Source organism: Prionailurus viverrinus, chromosome E2, assembly GCF_022837055.1.
Source record: "Prionailurus viverrinus isolate Anna chromosome E2, UM_Priviv_1.0, whole genome shotgun sequence".
In the NCBI taxonomy this organism is placed as follows: domain Eukaryota; kingdom Metazoa; phylum Chordata; class Mammalia; order Carnivora; family Felidae; genus Prionailurus; species Prionailurus viverrinus.
This window is the reverse complement of record NC_062575.1, coordinates 15,218,394-15,236,226: the sequence shown is the minus strand read 5'-3', so window position 1 is coordinate 15,236,226 and position 17,833 is coordinate 15,218,394. Positions and strand designations below refer to the sequence as shown.

Genomic DNA, 17,833 nt, shown 5'->3' with positions numbered 1-17,833 from the left:
AAAAACTGGACTGAACATAGACTTTCTGGCACATGAATCACTTAAAGATGGGAGAGGCTAAGTAAGAAGTAGGAATAGAATCTTCAGAATATCTGGGATATAAGCTACCATGCTAATGTTCTAGAGGTAATTCATAGGAATTCCTTAAAATCCAGTTTTTAGTTTTGGGAGGATAAATTGCTCCCATTGTATTTAAGATAGAAAGGACTTTCTTTTTAAGTTTTTGTTTTTATTATTTGAGAGACCATGAGTGGGGGAGAGGCAGTGAGAGAGGGGGAAAGAGAATCCCAAGCAGGCTCTGTGCTGTCAGTGCAGAGCCTAAAGTGGGGCTCTAACCCATGAACCTGAGATCATGACCTGAGCTAAAATCAAGAGTCGGATGCTTAACCGACTGAGCCACCCAGGCGCCCCTAAGATAGAAAGGACTTTCTTTTTCAGGCTACAAAAGAAATAGATCCCAAGTCACTTCTGCTTTTAGTTATTGTTGTAATACATCACTTTTCCTACACTTCTTTCTACTCCTGATTAGTTTTCAGTGGCTAAGGAGAGTGGAGAGATGTTAACCTATTTTCCTCTCTCTCTTAATAAAGCAGTGGATGGAGAAAATTGTCCATAATTATACTCAAATTTAACTTTTTATTTGGGAATGTTTTTTTCTTACGTTTGTTTATATATAGTAGACATTAGTAATTGCTGATGTATTCGGTGATATTATGAACCTCTGAGTCCAAGAGTATCACTGTAGCATGTAATTCCTGTCTTTTTTGTTGTTGTTGTTAAGTTTTATTTGAAAGAGAGAGAATGAGAGAGAGAGAGGAAGGACACAAGCCAGGGAAGGACAGAGAGAGAGAGAGAAGGAGACCCAGAATCAGAAGCAGTCTCTAGGCTCTGAGCTGTCAGCAGAGAACCCAGTGTGGGGCTCAAACACGTGAACTGCGACACGAGATCATGACTTGAGCCAAAGTCAGATGCTTAATCTACTGAGCCACCCAGGCGCCCCACATATAATTGCTGTCTCAAGTATAATGACGTGTTACTGCATACATGGCCTCAAATAGAAAATAGCCATAGAATAAAGATTTTGGATGGTCATCTAGACTGGCTAAATGGTTTTTCCTAACAGCATCCTCCCAGAGCTTATGGTTTATATTTATGTCTTAACAAAATTTCAAAGTGTTACTTGTCATATATTTTTGGGTCATTCACAAGTAATTCCAAATCCTCAAATGCCATAGCTCTACTGGTTATATGGAAAAAACAACCCCTTAGTTAAAACACAATGTATAGGGGCGCCTGGGTGGCTCAGTCGGTTGAGTGTCCGACTTCGGCTCAGGTCATGATCTCGCGGTCTGTGAGTTCGAGCCCCGCATCGGGCTCTGTGCTGACGGCTCAGAGCCTGGAGCCTGCTTCGGATTCTGTGTCTCCCTCTCTCTCTGACCCTCCCCCGCTCATGCTCTGTCTCTCTCTCTCTCTGTCAAAAATAAATAAAACATTGAAAAAAAAAAACCCACAATGTATAGATGATACACTTTACTTATTGACATACTAGCATTTCCATGTTAGTACATAATCTTCACAGTTATAGTTTTAAATGGTTGTCTAACATTGTATTAAAAAGTTTGCTTCATGGGGCACCTGGGTAGCTCAGTCGGTTAAGCTTAAGTCTGACTATTGATTTTTGGCTCAGGTCATGATCTCATGGTTCATGGTTTTGAGCCCCTCCCGTCAGTGCTTGTCTGCACACACTTTCTCAAATAATAAGTTAAAAAACAAAAAGATTCTAGCCTTCTTTTACTTCACTTTGTTAATCCTTTTTGAAAAGGTATATATATATGCAGTTAATTTCATAAGTAGTTTGAAATCTATTTACACCTAAAAGGCACTCTTTATTTTGCTGTGTTTTCTTATGCGTCTTCTTGTATTCCTGATTTCTCTCAGTTCATGGTCATTACTATCACTTGCATGATCCTCAACTTGTTCTTGTTTGGAAGGATCAAATAAAAATGGTAATTTGGTGACTTTCTTCACCCATTTTATACCACCCCTCCCAGGGTTTGTGTGTATGTGTGTGTTAAAATTCTAACATTTATAAAATTTAGGGTCACCTGGGTGACTCAAGTCATGATCTCACAGTTCATGAGTTCGAACCCTGCGTTGGGCTCTCTGCTCTCACTGCAGAGCTCGCTTCCCTTTGGATCCTCTGCCTCCCTCTCTGCCCTTTCTCCACTGATAGACACACACACTCAAAAAAAAAAAAAAAAAGAATTAAAAATAAAGAATAATAAAATTTAATAAATGTATTGATCTACTTAGCTTGTAAAATAAAAATATTATTAAATTATTATGATGGTGAAAATATTGTTTTGCCCATCAGGGGTTGGCAGTGTCTAGAGATATTTTTGATGGTCACAACTGGGAGGATGCTACTGTCATTTAATGGGTAGAAGTCAGGGGCGCTGGTAAATATCCTACAAGGCACAAAGCCCCCACAGCAAACAATTAGCCTAAAATTTCAATAGTTTTGAGGTCAAAGAACTTAATTTTAAAAAATTTTTTAAATTTATTTATTCTTGAGAGAGAAAGTACTAGCGTGTGAGTAGGGGAGGGGCAGAGAGAGAGGGGCAGAGAACCCCAAGCAGATGCTGTGCTGTCCATGTAGAGCCTGATGCTGGGCTTGAACCCATGAACTGTGAGATCATGACCTGAGCTGCAACTAAGAGCCGGATGCTTAACCAACTGAACCACCCAGGTACCCTGATGTTGAGGAAATTTAGAGGAATAATCATGTTCAGCTCTCCTGTTGCCAAATTGTTCTCCAGTTTGTACCGGTTTACATCTCTATGGCAGAGATTAGAAGTCCCCATTGCTCCTTATTCTTACCAGTATCTGGTATTATCAGACACTGAAATTTTCACCATTCTGTTGGATGTGAAATAGTATCTCATTGTGGTTTTAAACTTTGTATTCCTCATTACTGGTAATGTTGAGTATCTCTTTACATATGATTCTCTTTTCATTCAGGTTCCCTCTTCTGCAAATTGCTTGTTTATATCTCTTAACCACTCTTTTTTAAAATTTTATTTTAGAGTGCGAGCAGGAGAGAGGGGGTAGAGGGGCATGGCGGGGAGAGAGAGAGGCAGAGAGACAGAATATGCATCTTAAGCAGGCTCCATGCTCAGTGCGGAGCCCAATGCAGGGCTCATCCCCACAACCCTGGGATCATGACCTGGGCTGCAATCAAGAGTCAGATGTTCACCCGACTGAGCCACCCAGGCATCCTGTATAGGTGCTTACCACTTTTAAATTGAGTTACCTTGTTTTCTTACCAATTTGTAGAAAATCCTTATAGTTCTGTATACACATCCATTTGCTGTTTTGTAGCAAATATTTTTCCCCTGCCTGTGGTCTCTCTATTTTATTTTAGTATTTTTAAATAAGAGTTACTCTTTTTAAAGTATTTGAATGTTTAGTTCTTTCCTCTTATGGTTTATGCTTTTTGCATCTTGTTTAAAAAGAATCCTTCTCTTAATCTGAGACCCAATAATTTTCTCCTGTATTTTTTTGGTGAGCTTTGTCATGCTGGCTAAGATTGACTTACCATTGGAATGCTTCATTTAGGTGCTCCGGCTGCTACTCCTGCTCCTGCCTCAGTCCCACAGATATCCCAGCCTCCTTTCTTATTGGATGGGCTTTCATCACAGCCTCTCTTCAATGACATCACTACAGGTATGGTTACTGGTATCACCATCAGTGAGAGGTGGTTCTTGAAGAAGAAAATAATTCTGCAAGCCTTAAGCTGACTGCAGTTAGACTGATCTTCCCGTGCTTTCCAGGCATCCCCTCCATCACAGCATACAGTAAGAATGGCTTGAAGATAGAATTCACCTTTGAACGGTCAAATACCAACCCTAGTGTCACAGTGATAACGATACAGGCCTCCAACAGCACAGAGCTGGACATGACAGACTTTGTTTTCCAAGCTGCAGTACCAAAGGTACGACAATGTTATCTTTGTCTTTTTCCTTTGATTAAAGATTGATTTTTTGTCACACATTTGTTGAGGGATATATTTTAAGCTTTAGAGGTTAAATCAAATTTGCAGGTTTAATCCAAATTAACAGTACTGTAACTATTATGGTTCATTAAAGCATGTTTATTTTTGAGAAAGAGAGAGAGAGAGACAGAGTGTGAGTGGGGGAGGGGCAGAGAGAAAGGGAGACACAGAATCCCAAGCAGGCTCCAGGCTCAAAGCTGTCAGCACAGAGCCCGACATGGGGCTTGAACTCACAAACTGATCATGACCTGAGCCGAAGTTGGATGCTCAACCGACTGAGCCACCCAGGTGCCCCAAAGTATGTCATTTTTAATGAATACTTTTTACTTTAAATATTACTTTAAATACTTTAAATATTTTTACAGTTATTCCTGAAGGATAAAGGACATTCTGATTATAGCTAATGAGATTCACAGCAGAATTCTGTGAGGTGGTCTACTAATGCTCAGGGGCATGTAGGGTAGGTTGGAGTTCAGAAATACAGTGGTAAAAACCTGAAAAACACAAATACTAACATGGAATTAAAGTTCATTAAGATGAAGGACTTTATTTGGTATTCTCTTCTAGTCACTGGATCAGAATTGACAGTTTTCATCTCAGTATTTGAGTGAAAGAAACAGTCATTCCTCCTTCATTAATACCTAGTTTACTATTGATACAATGACTGCTTAGTTTTATTTATACCAGATCTTAGTTTAAGGAATATTTATGTCCCATCTTTGAATAATGAAAAGTTTGGTGTATTGAGAATGAAGAATAGGCAAAATTTTCCTGTAAAGGATAGGATAGTAAGTATTTTAGGCTATATGATCTCTGTTGCATCTACTCATTTCTGCTGTTATAGTGAAAAAAAGGGGGGTGCCTGTGTGGTTGAGTGACCGACTCTTGATTTTGGCTCAGGTCATGATTCCATTGTCATGGGATTGAGCCCTGTGTCAAGCTCCTTGCTGAGTGTTGAGCCCACTTAAGATTTTCTCCCTCCCTCCCTCTTTCTCTCCCTCCCCTGCTAGAGCGCTCTCTCTCTCTCTCTCTCTCTCTCTCTCTGAAAACAAAAAAGCCATAATCACCATGTAAATGAAGGAGTGTGGCTTTGTTGCACAGTAAATGTTCCAGTAAAACATTATTTACAGAAAAGATGTCAGGTCATTTTTGGCCCATGGGTCATAGTCTGCCAGCCCTTGGTTTAAAAAAAAATTTTTTTTTAACATTTATTTATTTTTGAGACAGAGAGAGAGAGAGCATGAACAGGGGAGGGTCAGAGACAGAGGGAGACATAGAATCTGAAACAGGCTCCAGGCTCTGAGCTGTCAGCACAGAGCCCGACGCGGGGCTCGAACCCACGGACCGCGAGATCATGACCTGAACCGAAGTCGGACGCTTAACCAACTGAGCCACCCAGGCGCCTCTGCCAGCCCTTGGTTTAGACTAAGCTAACCTTATCTTTGCAGTGACATGTGAAGTGTGACATTCAAACCACACATTTTTGAAAACTGAAGACATTTTATTTGTGGTTACTGTTGATTTTGAAAAAGCCTCCTTTAATTGCATTTTTTAGGAACTAGAGTAATGTAGATGTTTTAGGAGAATGGAGTGGTTTCAGTACTAATTGTGTGACATTAAGCAAGTTCCTTAAACTGTGTGCCTCAGTTTCTTCCTTTACAAAGAGGGGATGGTGATAATGATGTCTATTTCCTGGAGTTCCTTTGAGGATTAGATGAGTTTTATGTGCTGTGTACTGTTTTAAGCACTTTTCATGTGTTCATTGCTCAGTAAATGTTAGCTGCTACAACTTAGGGTTTTACACTTGTTACCTGAGGCTGTGTACTAGCAACATATCCCCTCTGCCATTAAAGCATAGCCTTATTTTTGATGTTGTACTCTACAGTACCTCCTTGCATGTCATGATGTATCTTGAACTTCAAAATACCATATTTCATAGGTTCTATTACTGTTTTCACTTTTTATTATCTCTGAAATTGAGACGCATTTTAAAATTAATACTTTGCCATAGTTTAATTGGTAACCTGTTATCTTTCTCAGGGGTACATAAAATGGTGTGAATTACAATTAATGGCATTTTACATTTGATGAAATAATGTAAATAAATAAAGAATATTTTAGCTTACATCATCCGTCTTGACAATAGAATTATGATAAGACCCAACATGATAAGTCTGTGAGTTGATACTAAATCTCTTTACTCTTACAGTAAAGCTTTGGTCCTTACAGATGGCTAGACTTCCCTCCTCTCATTCTCTGCCAGCACCACCTCTTCCCATCTCTTTCTGTGTCTCTCCCCCTTCCCTTCTCTCTCTCTCACTCTCCCCCTCTTCTCTCCTTCTCTCTTCTTTCCTCTTCCTCTTTTTCCCCTCTTTCTTTTTTCTCCTCTCTAATATTTTTTCTTTTTTTCCTTAATTTTTATTTATTTTTTAATTTACACCCAAGATAGTTAACATGTAGTACAATAATGATTTCATCAGTAGAATCCAGTGATTCATCCCCAACATGTAACACCCAGTGCTCATCCCAACAAGTGTCCTCCTTAATGCCCCTTTCCCATTTAACCCTTCCCCCCACCCACAAACCCTCCAGCAACCCTCAGTTCTCTGTATTTAAGAGTCTCTTGGGGTGCCTGAGTGGTTCAGTCGGTTAAGCATCCAACTTTGGCTCAGCTCATGATCTTGAAGTTCGTGAGTTCGAGCCCCACATCAGGCTCTGTGCTGACAGCTCAGAGCCTGGAGCCTGCTTTGGATTCTGTGCTTCCCCCTTTCTCTGCCCCTCCTCCCCTGCTTGAGCTCGCTTTCTCTCTCTCTCTCTCTCTCTCTCTTTCTCTCTTTCTCTTTCTCAAAATAAATATTAAAAAAATTTTTTAGAAGAGTCTCTTATGTTTTGTTCCACTCCTTGCTTTTATATTCTTTTTTCTTCCCCTCCCTTATGTTCATGTTTTGTATCTTAAATTCCACGTATGAGTGAAGCCATATGATACTTGTCTTTCTCTGACTAATTTTCCTTGGCATAATACACTCTGGTTCCATCCACTTTGTTGCAAATGGCAGGATTTCAGTCTTTTTGATTGCCGAGTAATACTCCCATCACCTATACATATATACATACACACACACACATACATACTACATCTTCTTTATCCATTCATCTATTGATGGACATTTGGGCTCTTTCCATACTTTGGCTTTTGTTGATAGTGCTGCTATAAACATTGGGGTGCATGTGCCCCTTTGAAACAGCACACCTGTATCCTTTGGATAAATACCTAGTAGTGCAGTTGCTGGGTTGTACGGTAGTTCTATTTTTAATTTTTTGAGGAACCTCCATACTGTTTTCCGGAGTGGCTGTACCAGTTTACATTCCCACCAGCACTGCAAAAGGGTTCCTCTTTCTCCACATCCTTGCTGGCATCTCTCGTCGTTGCCTGAGTTGTTAATTTTAGCCATTCTGACAGGTGTGAGATGGTATCTCATTGTGGTTTTAATTTGTGTTTCCCTGATGATGATCACTCTCTAATATTTTAGAAGACTACACTATTCAGGAAAGATTTTAACAATCCTAATGTATAGGGGCACCTGGATGGCTCAGTCGGTTAATCGTCTGCCTTCAGCTCAGGTCATGACCTCACAGTTCATGAGTTCCAGCTCCATGTCGGGCAGTGCGCTGACAGTGCAGGGCCTGCTTGGGATTCTCTCTCTTCCCTCTCTCTTTGCCCCTACCTTCCTTGTGCTGTCTCTCTGAAAATAAATAAACTTGAATTAAAAAAAAAAAATCCTAGTATGTAGAATCGCTACATATATATACTATATTGTGCTAACAATTATCGTTGACCTATCTTACAGCACTTTTATCTCTTCTCTGTGAACAAACACATGAAACTTACACTAAAAATTGTGACATTTGGCTTTTCCAGGTCTTTTGCTGTATAGGCTAGTTCTGCACGTAATTTTTCTCTTAATCCCTGTGTCGCTAATGGAGAGATCCTGGTGTATTCCAAATACATATTAACATCTGGGCTCTTTCCAGCTTTTCCTTTACCTCTGTCATGTAGCCTTTGACACATTCCAGATTACGTAGACTTTAGAAAACAAAAGGTCAACTCTCCTGATCACACTCACACCAAAGCATAAAGGGCTGTAGTTGGTGAATGGTATGCTGGTTTGTTATTTCTAGAAGGTTTTTTTCTTTTTTTCTAGCTTTCTTTAGCCACAGACACCCATTTTTTACCTGCGTAGTTGATCAGTTACTATTAAGTGAGGTTGCCAAAACAAGAATTGGTCACCTTTTGAAAAGTGGTAGGCTAAAGTTCCTTTTGCTTGTAAAGAGGAGAGTGGCTCATTGCTAGTTTTTATGATCAAAGACCTAACGGTGGCTTTTTTTTTTTTTTTTTTAATAACATGAAGGTTATAGTCAGCCCACATACTATGAATTGCTGGTATCTGGAAAACAAATAGAGCATAGTAGTAGGTAAATCTGTTACTTGAATAATCATCTTAGTGTCTTGACATTTTTATTTGTTGACATCTCTGACACAGTATTGAGTGTATTATTTTTTCTGAAGAGTGCCCTTTGTTCCCCACAGACATTCCAGCTGCAGCTTCTGTCTCCTAGTAGCAGCATTGTCCCAGCATTTAATACGGGGACCATCACACAAGTCATTAAAGTTCTGAACCCACAGAAGGTGAGTAGCACATTTGAAGGCAATATCTGAGCGAAGTATAAGCATATTTCCTGAAATAAAATTTTGCTTTGGTTCTCTAGGGTTTTTTTTGACTCATATTCATAGAAGTATCTGGGAAAGGTCTACTCTAACCTCTTTATTCTTTTGTAGATTAGATAATAAATGCAGCTCAGACACATGAAATGGTTTAGTGGCAACTTATTAAAATGCAGCTTTAAAGAATTTGGAGGCTTACAGGTTTAATTTCTTTGCAGAAGAGTGGAAGGTTAGACATTTTAATCTTTACACAAGTTGCAGTCTAGGGTAAGAGTATCTGTACAACCCCATATATCTACATTTACTACTGTAGTAAGTATTCACAGCAAAAGTAGAAGCATTTTTAATGAACCAGCCAAATGAAAAGTAGCTTTAGAAACTGAAATTAAGCAATATTTTCATTACATCTTCTCAAAGAAGTAAATTGACTCTTTAATAGTCATCAGTTGACTTGTTTTCAAACAGGTTTTGAAAATGGTTAAGAGAATTTCTTCACCTTGAAAGATTTCTAGCAGTGTCTAATAACCCCGATATTTCTTTCTCACAAAACATTTTGCCTTTCCTCTGCTATGCAATGTATTTTGGAGTATCTGCCTATAGCATAGCATAGATTTCTTTGATGATCTGATACATAAAAGTACAAATTTTCTTAGTGCATTAATATTTGAAATCTGCCACATAAAGTCAAAAGGATTTATAATTGAGCTGTCTTATAATGACTTCTGTTACCATAAGTTAACTCTTTTTTCTGTCCTGGGAACAAAAAAGTTTATGTTCACATTTACTATTGGTTTTACAGAGAACATCAGTATCTCTGAATGTAGAGCATAAGATGACTATGTTACCTCATTTTTCTAGAAGCTTGGATCCAAAGGTTGAATGTTTTTGAAAAGCACTCAGCCAATGTGACTATGAAATGCTCCCAAGTGGTTCTGTCCCATTAATGCAGTTCTAGGATTGGAGCTGATGATGTGTTTTGGAGATGCATTTTCTCTACTCGACTATATGATGTTGGCCAGAGTACTAGGCAGTAGGGATGGTGGTGGTTTGCCTGTTTCATTTTTAAGAGACAGCTTTGCTGTAAAATAATTTGTTTCCTTTGAGATTAAAAGTCTATTTTGTAGGGGTGCCTGGGTGGCTCATTTGGTTAAGTGTCTGACTCTTGATTTTGGCTCAGGTCATGATCCCAGGGTTGGAGATTGAGCCCTATGTTGGGCTTGGAGCCTGCTTAAGATTCTCCCTGCCCCCCCCAACCCCCCCGCCGTCTCTGCCCCTCCCCAACTTGCACATGTGCTCTCTGTCAAAAAAAAAAAGTCTATTTGTGGCCCACATAGATTCTAGAGATTTCCTTTCAGTGTATAATTTGTAATTCTCTGTTCTTCCACAGCAACAGCTGCGAATGCGGATCAAGCTCACATATAACCACAAGGGCTCAGCAATGCAAGATCTAGCAGAGGTGAACAACTTTCCCCCTCAGTCCTGGCAATGAGGGCCTGGGCACCATTCTCATTCTTGTCCCACTCAATCAAAGGAACTCTGGGAAGGAGGTTGTGATCGCTGGCAAGTCCCCCCCAACTGTACCATGGGCATGAGGAGCTGAAGAGAACTGTTGAGGAGGATTTTCCTGAAGTTATCGCTGACCTTGAAGCATTGTCAAAGACGAATCTCCTCTCCTCCACTGTTGAGGCTGGCTGCTTCTGGAGGCTACTTTGCACTCTTCCTCCTCTTCTCCTTTGTCCGCACTTCTCCACCCGTCCCACATTTACAGCCAGAATCAACATTCCCTGGGCCCCTGAGGAAATAAGCAGCTGGTCTGGAGGAGAGGACTAGAATCCATGGCAAGAAAACACTCACTCTGTCTGTGCAGCAAAGAGTTGCCCCTTCTTTCTACTGTGTTTTTCTGTGGACTGGGCGAGGTGGGGTATTCATTCCTCACTAGCTGGGTTACTATCTTCAGGCGCTTTTTACATCAGGCATTCAGAACGGAAATGTAAAAATGGACTTTAGGGAGCCCTGCCTTTTTCTACTGGTTCCCCCAATGTTTGAAAGAGGCATTAGGCTCCTGGTAGCCTTTTCTGTGCATTGCTGTATACACACAGACACACACATGTATGTATGTTTGTTACCAAGAACTGGGTAGACCTGGAGAGGTTATTTTAAACACTGGACAGATGCAGTTAAAAAGAGCTTTTGTTGAGATTTGGCATGAAGGATATGGTGCTCTATTTGTAATAGAAACTCCCAAGGCTCTTCCAGCTCCCCCTTCTCTCCATTCTTTAGCTGTCGTCATGAATACTCTCCATGATTTTCAGAATTGATTCCCCTGAAAGTGCAAAGTGAACAATTTCTAAAGGATATATTGTTATTAATGCCCCTGTTCCCACCACAAATTTTAAAAGTTTCTCCTAAGCCCATAACTTGCCTGTTGAACTATGGTAAATGGGTGGAAAGAGGAGTTAGCTTTTTAAGATCAGACTCCTTTAAAAAACACCTTTGCCCATAGGAAGAGTGAGTATCAGACTCATCCTAGAGCATATTGGAGTCATCTTCTTCATGATTCCAAACCTTCCTTTTTATTTCCTGAGCCTGGCTTGGACCTTGGCATTCCGTTTGAATTCCTTCTTCTAACTGGAACATTTGTGTTGTATCTGTAACACTGGCACTGAAATAAAGACCACGCGGTTAAAGAAATCTTTCCTATATTGTACTTTATGGTGTTGGAATGAAGCCTTGTAGCTTCCTTGCCCCTGTATGAGAGGAGGTCTTATGGACACCATAGGGTAGGCATATCCTTTCCTGAGTCTGAGAAGTTGGTGTCTTGAGAGTAGCCAATCTCATGAATATCTGCATCAAAGACCTGAGGTCTGGAGCTTTTTAAACTAGTGAGAGTGCCGAGTGCTTTTTAGAAAGGACCCTTGTGTTATCAAACCTTAACACTGAGTTGCTGGAGTGAGGTAAGGTGACTCCTGTGGCACATATTGAATGTACCGTGTACGTTCAGGTGCACAGGTGCCATGTCTGATACACTAAAAAAAGAAAGAAAAAGTCAGGCCCACCTTGCTCTTACAATGTTTGCAATCATTACTGTATTGATTACAGTATAATGACTACTTTGGCTCTGGTCTTAAACCTGGGTACAAATATCTTTTTTTCCCCCTTCACTTCCCCAAGACTTTACTTAAAATTTTCAGTGTCTTGTCAAATCTAGCTCTGTATCAGATGCTAGATTATTCCTAACATTTGACAAATGGGGGTTGAACTAAAAGGCTCCAAAGGGGAAGATTTCTGGTCTTATGTAAGAGTAAGATTTGCTAAAATTTACTCTACTGGGTAAATGGTTGATTGAGTCAAGAACAGGATATTACCTTGTGCATAGTTTTCAGTAAAGGCAAGTGCGGACTAGTGTATATTTCCAACAGCTGCTCTGCCTGTGCGATGAAAAATACAGCCTTTTAAGCTTTCTTTGCAGACTGATTTCCTTGGATGGATACTTAATGCTGTGAAACATGATAGGGTTAACATAATATTGGTGGATTTCTTCAATAGAATTTATCTAACATTCCTCTTTGTGTTAGAGGCTTTATTTTCTCTCACATTTATAGTTGACCAGTTCAAGTTTCTTTAGTTGGACTGAGTTGGATCTCAGAAACCTGCTGAAGACCATGCTAGAAGACAATGCTAGCTAATGGAGCTGGAAGGGGTCTACTCTAGTAACAAATCTCCATGGGTGATTATAGTTTCGAGGTAGAGTTATAGGATTATTCATAGCTTTGTCTAGATAAAGGGATAAAAATCATGGCCTTAACACAAGGGGTGCTGCCTAGAATATGAAGTGGTTTTGGAGAGTGAAACTGAGCACCACACTGAAGAACTAGTGGCCAAAAAACTGCCTAGGATACTGATGGTTGTGAAGACTGTTCCAAGTAATTGGATCTTTGAAAGCTTCAGCGTGCCTTAGTTTCTAGGATCAGAATAAGTTCTCCTCGTACTTGGCCTTGCTGCTAAAAGGAGAAATCTCTTAATTTTTATGAATACTTACACATTTCAGTAATTTCTTTCCCTGGTATGACCATTCGAGGGGGAGCAAATTTGAATAGATTTACAACTTCAGAGCCATTGTGAGGAAAGAGTGATTTCCATGGCTGTTTTAATAACTCCAGGGTGATAAGCAGTGAGCCTACACATACTTGGACAATTTCACATGCACTTTTACCTCATTTTCCCCCTCTTTCCTGTCACTCCTACCCCCAGCCCCAAAGTAATCCTAAGGGAGAATTAATCTAAGTAATCTCAAAAAACTGTAGGAAGGGTGCTCTACCCGAGAAGCTTCTCCCACAATGCTCTGGTGCTGTTACCTTGAGGTGATTTGGACAGTCATGGAATGTTTTATGCTGTGTGTAGTGATCATCTGTTCCTTTTAAGGTCTTTCTCATTTAAAGAAACATTCCTCAGTGTAACAGTTGGGAGGGGATTCTTTCCTCTTACTAGGTTAAAGATGTATTTCATTCACATAAGAGAGTAGACATTTAAAACTGTTCAGCACTAATGGTTTGAGTATTTCCATCTACTGTATAAACATGCTTTCCATTTTTACATTCTTCTAGAAGAGATTGGAAGGGGATACTGTTTGAGGTTCAACTTGATGATTATTTTCTGCATTGGAAAATATTTGGGCCACAAGAACTAGGGGGAAGAAAGAGTTTGAATGTGTATATTTTTTTCTAGTGAATGTATTTTATCCACACGGTCCTAAACCAAGTGAGAGCTAGAGAGCAAAAAGTGGATATTCACAAATCTGTGGTTGGTGGAGAGGTGGTTCATGACTGTGTGTTTATGCGTTTGGGAGTGGGGAGGGTCACTGAAGAGGAAAAGACCTGAAGTTTGAAACACTTTGACCAGCTTTGGCTCAGGAAGGTGGGGCTGCTTGTAGAAGTGGAAGGTGAATCACTCTTTTCAAGCAATAGTAGTGAGGGGGCTCCATCTGCAGGGTTCTAGGACCCAGACACTTAAACAGAAGGACGTGCTGAAGCAGCTTGCACGGTTGCTTCATGAACTTCCATGAGGCTGATTCTGGCTTCAGGATGGAGCATTGGAGATTTTTCGTTTTTGTTTTTGGAACCTGCTGTTGCGCTTTGTGTGTTTTGTTTTTGTTTTCTATCTGGGGGGGGGAGGGGCTCATGGGAAAGAGCTTCTGAACTCTTTCCTTTGTGAACTCCCACTGTGTCCCTGTAAAGTCCTTTTCTTTCATAATTGTTGTAAGTTACATTTTCATGAAGCCCCATCACATCTTCTTTACTGTAAAAATATTAAAGGCTGTTTCTAAGTGGGACGGCTAATTCTAATTATTGCAGACATATTTTTGAGATGTAAAAAAAATTTAAAATTAAATGATAAGTCTTAGAGGTGAGTGAGGAATAAAATGGATGTAAACATTTACATGGGATGCATTAGAATTCTGTGTGTATTGTCTTTTGGTTGAAACAAATTATGAACAGTGACTAATAATAAAAAGTCAATACTCAAATGATTTAAAATTTGCTTCCTTGCTTCTTACAAGTAGATTAGAAAAGGCTTGATGAATTCTTATTCCAGAGCTTTGAGCTAAACTTACTGACCTGTTAATGTTTCTTTTACAGAAATCTCAACCTAGAGGAATTTGAATGACTTAAATCTGTAGTTTAGAGACAGTCAATAGTGCAATTGGAAATTTTTAACTAATGATTATTAACTAATGCTTACTTCTCCACATGGGTGAATTCTCAAACAAGGCAAAGCATGTCAGGGTGAAATGTGTATTAGGGGCCAGGATGGGGTTTTAGTTATAAGCTTCTCTTTGTAAATTGTTTAAGTGTATCTGTGACTGAGAAGAGGAAAGATTGACCAGCCAAAATGAATTCTGTTTCATGATCTATTTTATATGAATTCTTCCATAGAAGAATGGTTGGAAGTTGGAAGCTGTAGGTTTTCTATTACTCGGGTGATCCCTTATAGTCCCTTGATTGAGAAGTGGGAGAGTGTGACAGCCCCCTAAGTGAGGAGGAGAATAGAGCCTGTGGCCTTTATCTAGTTTATGCAGAAGTGCCCTTTGGCACTGTTTGATAAGTGACATTTCTGTAACCTTTCCTTATATATGGATTAGTTAAAATTCATCTTTGTTTCTAATACTAAATTTGGTTAACACTTTCATCTCCATATAATTTCATGTAGAGAAAAATCTAAAAGCTACATTAGAGAAGTTTACCCAGTAATAATAGAGTTCAGACATTTACTTAACAATACAATGATTAGTGCTTAGATTTGAACTTTAGTCCAGAAGGACCGAATTAATTTTTATCACTTATAAGGGTTTTCCATGCTGTTTCCTCCCCTAGTTTATTTGTCCCTTTATTTTGGAAATAATGAAAACATTCACAGAAAAAAACATTCCTTCAAATCCTGAAGCCAGGTAAATACTACCTGTTTCTTTGGAACTAAAATAAAGAAAATCTGCTCAACCTGTGTTAGAAATAAGAGATTTAGGCCTAAAGATGACTTTGTGATGATCATTAAAGGAGTGGGAACCAGCTATAAATAAGTGAATGTAGTAAGATCTTACGGCTCTTCTACCAGTTTGACAGACTTTTCTTCTCCAGACTTTGTATTTTGTAGTGAGGATTAGGGAAAGCTCCTAGGATAAATTTGTGTGTGTGTGTGTGTGTGTGTGTGTGTGTGTCCTTCCCAGGTGAAGAGAGAGAGGTATGTACTTATAAAACGATACAGAGAGGAAGCAGTAATGACTTGTCTGTCTCTTGGCTTGATCTAAACAGTGATTTCTGTAATGATGAACCTGCAGTGAGGGCAGATGGATTTTTCTACAGAAATTCCCAGAGGAATTTATTTTTAGGGTTAGTCTCAGCTGTTTACCATTTCCAGAAACCATAGTTACATAACCCTTGGCATACATAATGCACATTGCCTTGAACTGGGGAAGAACATGAATATGTGACCTTTGAAACAGTATAAAATGTTAATGGTACTACATGATTTGAAAAAGAATCAATTGCTTGACTGCTAAATTGGATCTTAAAACATGAAGACCTTTAAAGAGCTGCATCATAAATGATTCCCTGCAACATCTTGGCTGGAAATTCTTTTGTTGTTTGTTTTCCTTATGAAAGGGGTACTACTGTTGTTGACGAAAAAATAGTAAATACATAAATTTTAGCATATGCTTGTATTCTGAATTGATGCTTTAGCCTTTATTCCATTGATTTTAAAAAAACTGAAAACCAATCTACCACTGCTGTTCCCCAGCATTAACTCAAAATGCTGATCCTGGGATAGGATCCTTTGCCCTTGTTCAAGGGATCAATCAATAAAGAGTTTCTCATGAGATCTGGAAAAGGCAATGTATAAAACCTCAAGAAACAAGCTTTTAGAAACCCTAATTCTGAACCACATTTTGGTCTTTCCACTGCCCATCTGCCCTTGGTTAAAGTTCACTTCTCTATATGGGTGCCTATAACCTTCATACCGGTGTTCTTGCTGGAATAAGTTACCCAGTAAGCATTGAAATGGGAATTCAACTACTTATTTTTTTTAAATAATTTTTTTAAGTTTGAGAGGAAGAGAGCAGGGGAGAGGTTGAGAGAGAATCCCAAGCAGGCCCTGCACCATCAGCATGGAGCCTGATGTGGGGCTCAAACCCGTGAAACTATGAGATCATGACATGAGCCGAAACCAAGAATCAGGTGTTTAACCAACTGAGCCACCAAGGCACCCCAGGATTCAACTACTTTGAGTAGCTTTCATGAAAGTAGTTTCAAGGTGGAAGGAAGACCCAGGAGGTAGTCAACCTAAGACCTTTTTTCACTTTATATCAGACTTGCCAAAGTCATTTTTAATTTATTAAAATAAGACAAATGAAGATTACTGGAGATCGAATTTTGGCATATGCAAAGTAGCTCATATGAAGGGAGAAAGTAGTTTCCAAACTTTTACAGAATAAATCATTTGTACAGAGAATTTTTACAAGAGTCAAATTTTATCTTAGAATTTAAAAGATCTCCGAATGCATATATATCTCACAGTAGAGAAGGGGGCACAGACTATGCTGTTAGATCTCAAAACTCTTGTACTAAGCCTACAATTAAAATGTTTTAATTTTTTTAGTGTTTCTTTTCTGAGGGGGGAGATCTCAAAACTCTTGTACTAAGCCTACAATTAAAATATTTTATTTTTTTTAGTGTTTATTATTTTTTTGAGGAGGGGGTTGGACAGAGGGGCAGAGAGAGAGGGAGACACAATCTGAAGCAGGCTTCAGGCTTTGAGCTGTCACTACAGAGCCCAGGGAGGTTGGGGGGGGGGGTGGTGTTCAAACTCACGAACCCTGAAATCATGACCTGAGCTGAAGTTGGATGCTTAATCAACTGAGCCACCCAGGCACCCCTCAATTAAAATATTTTAGACATACAGTTAGTCTGGGCTAGGCAAGTTGGAGCAGTGGATAATGGGGAGATAACTTTTCACCAATTATTCAAACCTCCGGAAATTACTGATTTTGCTGCTTAATTCCCTACATGTTGCTTGAAGATTCACTAACACCTGTGTAAGAGGAAAACCCTAAAATCCAGACGTCTAAAAGGTTTCCTAGGAAAATTTAGAGCAGAATTAACAAGAGGAGAAGTCCGATGAACTGAGTAAATCTTAAATTTGGAAAACCAGAATTATAAATGGTTACTGTGAATTCCTACTAAGCACTTTGTATGCATTCAAAAAATCTCAAGAAATGAATCACTGGGTTTTACTCCTGAAGCCAAGACTACACTGTATATTAACTGGAGAATATAAATAAATGAATGAATGAATAAAATGTAAGCCCTTAAAAATCTTGATAATAACTGTTAGATATGAATTTCTGTTTCACAGCTAAGAAACAAAAGCTCAAAACAAATAAACTGCACAAGGGTATAGATGTAATAAGAGGCACAGCTCAGATTTGGAATTAGGCTGACTCCAAATCTGGCCCACTGGCTAGTCACAAAACTACCGTCCCTTCAGGAATTAAAATAATAAAT

At 39.3% G+C, this 17,833-nt stretch overlaps 1 protein-coding gene across 2 annotated transcripts in view; it reads left to right on the top strand.

Moving 5' to 3' along the window:
* AP1G1 (adaptor related protein complex 1 subunit gamma 1) overlaps nucleotides 1-14,304 on the top strand; it is an 80,315-nt gene extending 66,011 nt beyond the window's left edge. For both annotated transcript variants that reach the window (XM_047836234.1, XM_047836233.1), the window contains 4 exons: nucleotides 3,619-3,726; nucleotides 3,834-3,994; nucleotides 8,643-8,741; nucleotides 10,165-14,304. In XM_047836234.1, the coding sequence (XP_047692190.1) occupies nucleotides 3,619-3,726; nucleotides 3,834-3,994; nucleotides 8,643-8,741; nucleotides 10,165-10,266 (470 nt within the window). In that variant the 3' untranslated portion in view covers nucleotides 10,267-14,304. The remainder of the gene's footprint in view (nucleotides 1-3,618; nucleotides 3,727-3,833; nucleotides 3,995-8,642; nucleotides 8,742-10,164) is intronic.
* The last annotated feature ends 3,529 nt before the right edge of the window (nucleotides 14,305-17,833 follow it).